At 42.6% G+C, this 8,847-nt stretch overlaps 1 protein-coding gene across 1 annotated transcript in view; it reads right to left on the reverse strand.

Moving 5' to 3' along the window:
- Positions 1–2,666, reverse strand: part of SPTLC3 (serine palmitoyltransferase long chain base subunit 3) — a 124,360-nt gene extending 121,694 nt beyond the window's left edge. Inside the window, exon 1 of the mRNA XM_084824655.1 lies at positions 2,341–2,666. Coding sequence (XP_084680781.1) covers positions 2,341–2,451 — 111 coding nt within the window. The 5' untranslated portion in view covers positions 2,452–2,666. The remainder of the gene's footprint in view (positions 1–2,340) is intronic.
- Positions 2,667–8,847: the final 6,181 nt, after the last annotated feature.

Here is an 8,847-nt window from a genome sequence, read left to right on the forward strand (position 1 = left end):
ATCTAGTTGTGCTGCATTAATCTATCTTCCATGCCTAGTTTACACTTACCTTGGGTGAGAAATCCCTTTTTACTGCTTCATAATCCATCATTTGTACGAGTCAGAGGTCAGGTGGTGGTACAGAAAAACAACACTTCGTACTTGCCAAAGTATGCAGATGTTTCCAAAAACTCATGGACCACACACACACACACACACACACTAGGCAGGAGGCAAAGAAGTTCACTTGGGTGGCAGTGTAAATAAACTGGTCTGGAGATCCCAGGCACTTCAAATGGCAAGTCTCAAGGATCCTCTTTCTCAAAAGCAGTGTATGCAGCATTCTTTCTTCCAGTTCATTCATCACCTCAAGCACACTTGTGTAGACATTGCACTGAACACACACACGAAGTGTGACAAATTCATAGAATTGGCACATTAATTTATGAGATAGTTTTAAACTCATGAGAATGTTTTGGCTCAATTTAATAAAGGAAACAAAACATTACTACAGACTTAAAATACTTTGCACTTCAACTGCTTCATAGTATTTTTTGGCAGTGGGCGAATCGGAGCTCTGTTGTCTCCTACGCAGGTAGTTATATTTCCTGATGCTGTAAGAACGTGTACACGCATTCAGGAGAAGTATCAGAAGATTACCCAATAAAGTAAAATGTTACAATTATACTTCTATTAGGAATTCTCTAATCACTTCTGTTTACTCTTTTATCAAATATCATTTTATTGGCCATATCCCCCTTAAGGTAAGTCACTAGATTTTAGGAAGCGATCTCTTCTCTTGCACAGAGTCCGATTCTCAAAAGTTCACTTTCAGCATTCATCAAGTAACTACTTCTGCAGGTTGAACTACGCCTCAGAGTGGTGAACCTCTCAGATATGAGTGAGTCAGACATGCCCCTTTCCATAAGTTACACAAGTTTTCTTCCATTGTCATACTAAGCAAGAGCCACCCAGACACTCCTCACATCCAGCACTGGGTGGATCTATTTAATAATCACAGCTAAGTATGCAATTTGAGATAGGAAGAGTCTCCAGATAGGAAATTCTTATTTGGAAGATTTCCAGGTCTGGGTAATTCAGTCAACAGCTGTTCTGTCACCACACTGTATTTAAACTACTCATGGGAAAGCTGAAGGAGAGATACTATCCAACAAAGCAAAGCTGGATTATGAATGCACACTTTTTAATTTACTCAGCGGATCCACAGTATTTAAAGTCGCATGGTTAATGCACTTTATCCTATTGAAACTTTGATTTATAGGATAACAGAAACTCTGTTTTCATCTTAAGAGAAGGACTGTATGTAGCACCTAGTCTGCATGCTAAAGGTCCCAGGTTCAATCCCTAGCTTCTTCAGGTATGGCTGAGAAGGACTATTGTCTGAAACTGTAGAGAGCTGCTACCAGGGAGCAAACCTGTGGTTTTCAACTTTTCCAAACCTGGGGCTCACCTTTAGCCCAAACATGGAGACCAACTTCTTAATTTTTCACCATATATTTGTATAGAGGTATTGCTGTTTATTGTGACTTACCTTAGATCAGGCTTAAACCCAGCAGTGGGTCCTTGACTCTCCAGCTGAAGACCAATGGTGTACAATGCTGAGCCAGATAGATGGACCAGGGGCCTGTTTCTGTATGAATGAACCTTCCTATGCTCCACCTCCCTCCCTGTCACAACTATACATTTCAAACATCCCATAATACTTTTCTATATAGAAAGTACCCCCCCACACACACACACACACACACACACTTTTCAAAACTTTAACCAAGCCCTGTTTTGCAAGATGACACTCAATAACAAGTCAGGAAGCATCTGAGCAGTGTGATGTTGGATTCAAGAAAGTGAAGGAAGCTAAATAATATCTCAAATAAGCATGATAATATATTCAATTTACTCAATATAGTTTTAAGAAGAACATACTAGGCTAGTCTGAGCTATGAAATGACAAACGGAATCTCATACAAATTGGTTCCATTTTGTAAATCACAGTCATACAGCAGTTGGACCATCCAGCATATATAAGAACAGGGAAAGCAAAGTTTGCTTCTTTTTGTAAAGCAGTGATTTATTTTGTTGTATAAGTTGTACTAACAGGGAGCCTTTTAGACAGATATAGGAAAAACACGTGTAGCCAAGTTGGCCATGAAATACCAGAAACTAATTACAAGGATGAGGAGAACTTAGGTGCAACAACCTAAGCATTGCTCTTAGACAATTGAGGCTGACTTCCACACCTATGTATTAAGATATAAACTAAAGCGGGGTGGGGTGGGGAAGAACAAGCTACCCCATACAACTTAAACACTATTTTTTTCTTTTTCAGGGAGCAAAGCTTACCTTGATTTCTTTAACAACTCCATTCTTCTTGTGGATTTCATGTTTTAAGAAGTTATTCCTCTTCTGACGACAGTGTAGATGTCCATTGGCGAGACCATTAGGATTAGCCATTTGTTTTCAAAGAGCAGGTTCCTAGCCTCTAGGAGGGTTTTGGTACTTCAAACTTTTAACAAGCCAACGCAGGATGAGCAGGTAAAAGTCTCTTACAGAGAAACCTGTAGAAAGGCATCCAACTCGTCTGGCTGGCTTTTCAAGGAGACACTACTAATCGCTTCACAAAATCTGAGCGGGTAAAAAGCGAACTGGTCTGCTCCCTTCACCGCACTGAGCGACAACGGCACAAAGTTGCTTTTTAAGACGCACAGAGTACAGCTCATGCCAGGTACTGAGCTCCCTTGTTACTCAATTAGTGAAGCTAGTAAAAAAGGGGGGCGGAGAAGAAGGCGGGAACTCTTAAAGGCGCTCTCCTTTCGAAATATGCAGTAACGAGCGAGCTGTCCGTCTGTCGGTCGTTCTCCAAGAGGCCATACAATATTTGAAGTTTAATTTTAAAGGGGCGGGCGGAGCGTGCAGAGCAATTGTTGTATCTGTACGACCACGATTCTGCGGCTAGCCCTCCCCACCTTCCGACTCTTCATTGTCTAGAAGTTTTTTAAATTAATATCCCCCCACCCCCGGAATGCGCCCCTCTCAGCAGAGTTGTAGTTTTTTTTCTCACGAGAAAAAAAAAAAAATCCACTTTAAAAACTTTGTTAGCAAGCTAGTTAAGTAAACACGCCAATCCTTTCTCAGGCAAAACTTCCATTGAGTACTGGCTCTTTTTTTAAAGCCTAGGAATATGGGTTTAGTTTCGGGATCTTGTCGACCTGCTAGCAATGGGATTAGCTGGATTTCGATGTAACTCAAACGGCTGGGAGGCGGGAAGCAGAGAGGTTCGCTACCTGCAGAGCACTGCTTGCTCTGGCAAGGCTGAACTCCGAGGCTGCCTCCAGTGTAACGCGATGCTCAGCCTCTGGCCGGTCCTGCATGCGTGTACTCATGAGTGAGTGAGTTGTGGATCAAGAACCCTTTTCTTTGCTTACTTGACAACACCAGGCCAACGGTTTTGTCAAGCGGGTTGCAAAATACAGATTCTGCCAAGCGTCGCCGTCTCCCTCAGGGTAGCAGTGTGAGGTGAGAAAAATTGCACCTAATTGAATTCCCCCTTCTCCTTAAAAGAACGGCAGCCCCAGTCCTCAGTAACTAGTATGAATGTACTTGCACTCGCTGAAATAAATGAGATACGCAGCTTCATCCTATACACACGTTTCTTACCAGTACAGCCTGCAGAATTCAATGGGACTGACTCTTGAGGGGCAGAGCAATCCTAACCCCTTCAGGCAGCTGTATGAGGGGTTTTAGGATGTGGCAGAGGCACCCCCCTAGCGGAGAGGAGCTCTGTTGGAGTGCGGCAGCCCTGTAGGCCCCAGTTATGTCTGCAGAAATCTCCACAGGCAGGTGTAAATCTGCTACCAGTGGTGTTCTCACTAGCAGTAGCCCCCAAAATGGGGTAAAGCAGAGGTATCTTTTGGATTCACTGGATCCAAAGCACTTCTTTTACCCTGAGAGAGGCCTGAATTGGGCCTGTTGGCTATGCAAGCCTGGAGCTAATCCCCCAGCCCGTTTTCAATGGGAGAGCAGCCCCTCACCTCATGCCCTGGGCAGGATTGCTCTATAAATGTGCATAGTTAAATGCATGGTTACATCCTGTATTGTCATTGGACAAATAGGCAAATATTAAACTTGCATCCATCTAAATGAATTATCATTTAAAATGAATGGAAACAGAAGACTGGATTCTCAATTTATCTACAGATGCTTGCAAGACATAATTGGCCCACTGGGACATAATATAATTATTAGAAACTTCTTCCAAATAGTTTTGTACCACTTGAAAGAATGATACATCTGTTTTACAGTTTTAGTTGTGCTTCTCTTTAATTTCTATTCCAATCTTTAAAAACCTGCTGCTGCTGTGTGTTGTGTGTATTTAAATGTAACTGAATGTTGATATTTTATAATATAAGCAGCCTTGCTGAGTGCAATGCACCCTAAAAGGCAGGTTGAAAACCTTATAAATAAATCAATAATAATAACCTAAAAGATATGGGGTGTACAAACTTGAAATTCTCTCATCCTGCCTCTGCCTGTCTTGGATGTTCTGTGGGAAGTGAGAATGAAGGTGTTATTAGTGGGCCCTTTGCTGATCTTGGGCCCCTGGCAAAGGTCCACCCTTTCCACCCTCTTTAGCTGGCCCTGATACGGCCTATGATATCGTGAAATTGCCCTGCCTTTCATTCTACGCCGAGGGCCAAACTAGACATTATAAAGAAAGTGAGGTTCTCAATCTTGTTTTACTTTTATAACTCTAATGCGGGCTCTAGGGGAATGACATTTGCAGTGCAGAAACAATAGGCTGGGGGGAGGGGGTACTTAACCCTTCTCCTCCCTGCCACTTTTGTCCTGCAAATGGCCCCTCTGGCAGTTTTTAACCCCCCCCCCCATTGGCTCTGAAACCAAAATTGGCTAGAGAACCAAGGGCACCCGCTGCCTCCCAAGAAGAACACCACAGCAATGGGGAGACCAACCTGGCCCCATACATCGGCCAGAGAAGGAACAGCTGCAGGAAGCTTGTTTTGCCCTTCCCTGCCAGAAAGAACACCTATAAGAACGTGGAAACTAAGAACTGGTGCCTGCTAAACTAAGAACTGGTGCCTGCGTTTAGCTTTTTTCCTCCCTCCCTCTCAATCCCCTTTTATTTTGTATTGTGTCTTTTAGATTGCAAGCCTGAGGGAAGGGACAGTCATCAATCTTTGTAAGCTGCTCTGGGAGCCTTTTGTTTTGGCTGAAGAGTGGGGTAAAAATGCTGTAAATAAATAAATGTTACTTCATTTGGAATGAAGTCTTCAAAGGTTCTGCAATGCCTGTATACATCAGGAATGCTATTTACGTCAGAATAAATGAGACAGCGATGAGGACATAAGATTTCAAGGTACATGAATTCATTACTTCAGGTTTCCTGAAAGTATTTAATGATGTGGATGACAGCACCAAAAAAACTGTGGAATGTGAATCTATATGGCCCTTTCCTGTAGCATAGTCATTTAAAAGCTGCCATAATGAATGGAGATTTCTACTGAGCATGAGGGGCAGTCCCATCTAATCATTGACTCAAAACACTCCATGGCTTCTTTGTTGTCCATTGCATTTCTAATGATTCATAGCATTCAGATTAATTGATTAATACCAACTATGCCCTTATCTGGACAGAGATAGCCTAGCTACAGTTATCCATGCTCTGATAACCTCTCATCTGGATCACTGCAATGCGTTATACGTGGGGCTGCCTTTGAAAACGGTCCGGAAACTTCAGCTAGTCCAAAGATTGTTAACAGGGACTGGCCAACGAGATCACATTATGCCAGTACTTTTCCAGCGGCACTGGCTGCCCATCCATTTCCTAGCCCGATTCAAAGTGCTGGTATTAACATTCAGAACTCTTAACGGCTTGGGGCCAGGTTATCTGAAGGATTGCCTCCTCCCATATGTGCCCTATGATCAACCTCAACGGCCTTCTCCGTGAGCCCCCACCAAAGGAAGTGAGGTGGGTGGCTACCAGGAGGAGGGCCTTTTCTGCTATATCCCCCTGGCTGTGGAATGAGTTTCCCAGAGAGGTTCATCTGGCGCCTGTGTTGTTCTCCTTCCAGTGCCAGGTGAAGACCTTTTTATTCTCCCAGTATTTGAACATTTTAGCTTCCTAATCTTTTAGCGCTGGTGTTTTAAATCTGTGTTTTAAATCTCTGCATTGCTGTTGGGTTTTAGTCTGGTTGTACTGTTATATCTGGTCTTAAGCTTTCATATTTTATATTGTTTTATGCTGCACTTTGTGATTTTAATTTTTGTGAACCGCCTAGAGAGCTCTGGCTATTGGGTGGTATATAAGTAAATAAATACATATTGAGATGCTGATAACAGGGTCTGTTCCTACACATCACTCCATGTCACTATAATAAAAAGTTGTGTTGGTTCATGCTTTTAGATATTCATTGCCTTCATTAACTGTGTCTACTTTCAAAGTTTATATGAATGACCGGATCTCATTCCTAGATCTCTCTGGAAGGTATTTATTTATTAGTTAAATGTATATCCCACCTTTCCACTAAAGCTGGTGCTCAAGCCAGCTAACCATAAAAATACAGATAAAATACCATATCATAATTAAAACATAAAACCACATCAATTAAAAGAAAATTTAAACGTATCCATTGAAATACATCACTAAGAAAGAAATAAGCAGCACTCAACAGATTAAAACCTACTTCAGTGAACAATAGCATTTCTACACCAGGTTAAAATCCCACACCCTTACCAGAGCTTCTGCTTCTGGTTTTCTTGTGAGATTAAGATCAGTTCCTTTTCATGTGGTTTCATTTGTTTTTTTCCTTTCTGGGCAAGTTCTATATGTTTCATTATACAGCCACTAGATGCTGCTGCAATATAGCGCGACTCCAGAATTTCACTGGAAAGTTATTGAGCGTTGAAGTCTCTTATCGCATTTTCCTGTTAAAGAATTAAGCCACTATAATCGCCAGAAAGGCTGGGAGGTCCCCTGGAGGTATACGATATCATGTAAAGGGCCTGCAAAAAACCCTGATTGACTAGTCATGAGTGCACAATAAATGCCTCATGTAGAAATGCTCCAAGTCTGCTTAAAGGCCAAATGCCTGTCTGAATAAAAATGTTTTTGCTTGCCTCTGTAGCCTGGTGAAACAACCATAAGAACAACATATAGTTCTGGGTTCACATGAACTAACAATCCATGATTTAAAAAACCTAGAGTTCATAACTCGGCAACAAACCATGGGTTCTCTTCTGGGTTGTTTGTAAGAGCAGCTATGTTCACACAACACAAGAACCCAGAATTTAACAACCCATACCATGGGTTAGCATAATGTGCAAACCCAGCCAGAGAGAAAGGCATTTCCCAGGGATCTTAAAACCCACACAGGCTCAGATAGGAAAATGCGGGCTTTCAAATAGCCTGCTCGCAAGTGATATGCAGGTGTACAAATTGGATCTCCATAATTCTAAAGTGCTCCAGTGGGGGAATCACAGTGGCAGGGCCACCGTCATAACCATAAGCAGGAAAAAAGGGACCACTATCAATGTCTGAGATGGCATGCCTGATCACAAAGAAGCGCAAGAAAAGAAACTTGTAAAAACAGACAACAGAGTTATAACTGGCCCACCTGAGGAACTCATAAAAGATACCACTTGGCAGTATCAGGTAGTCAATATGTATCCTGTACAAGGGTCCTCTTGTGTGTGTCCTGGCACGCAATTTAGGAATCACTGGCATACATGTCACTTTTTCTGGGAACATGTAAAATATTTTGTGCGTATGGTGCATATTAGACAATATAATATGTGAAGTTCCAGGTATAGGGAGAGGCTTGTCGTTATATCTTCTAATTATTCCACCAGTGGGAGCCACTGCTCCAAATGGGGTATTGTAGCCTTCGCTGACCCAGTGCCCTCCAGATGTTTTGGACTACAACTCCCAGGATTCCTGATCATTGGCCATGTTGGCTGGGGCGGGTGGGAGTTGACATCTGTGGTGCAGTGGTTAGAATGTTGAACCGGGACTCAAAGGTCCAGGTTCTAGTCCCCACTCAGCCATGAAACTCACTGTTGCAAAGGTAAAACTGAATGTAGTTATGCATTTATGGTAACCTGCTGGAAAAGAAATCTAAATAAATAAATTTAGATTTGGAAAGAAATCTAAATAAATAAATAATGCAGCAAGCATGGCTGTGAGTCAACTGTGTGCCTGTAAAATGAGGAGCCTGGAGCAGGAGGTGAGACAGGCTAGGATGGGCTGCAGAACCTCTTTCAGCCCAAGGACTGAATATTCCATTTCAGAGAAGCTCTTAAGAACATAAGAGCCCTGCTGGATCAGACCAAGGGTCCATCTAGTCCAGCATTCTGTTCACAAAATGGCCACTTGGGGGCCACATTCCAGTGGTGGGCGGAGTCAAAGGAAAAAGGGAGCCAAAATTCAAAAATTAACAGAAATGCCAGCATATTGTAGCTTAAAGTTCTTGCTGCCAGTAGCTAAGCCTTAGGAGAGGCATTGCAGCCTTTTAGAAGTGGGGAAGAAACACACAGAAGCAGGGGATCCAACAAAGATTTAATGGCTGAGTGAAAGGGGTGAGGCCTTCTGAAGAACCCCAGAGGGGCATATTGGCCCGAGGCCTGAGGTTCTGAGGTACGAGCAAGGAAGCAGAATTTTCTCCTCTCTCCACATCCAGTCCTACCTACCTGAGCTGCTTTTTATCAAGATCTCTGATCTTCTAATGGATCTTCTAATGGTTGAGACACCTTCTGTCTTTTAAATCTTTATGCTGCTCTCTGCTGGTTGTGAACACCATAGAGGCAGTGGTTTTTTCAAGCTTTCCATCCTCAAAG

Source organism: Heloderma suspectum, chromosome 1 (genome assembly GCF_057233095.1).
Source record: "Heloderma suspectum isolate Gila_16-S chromosome 1, 16-S_ref, whole genome shotgun sequence".
Classification (NCBI taxonomy): Eukaryota; Metazoa; Chordata; class Lepidosauria; order Squamata; family Helodermatidae; genus Heloderma; species Heloderma suspectum.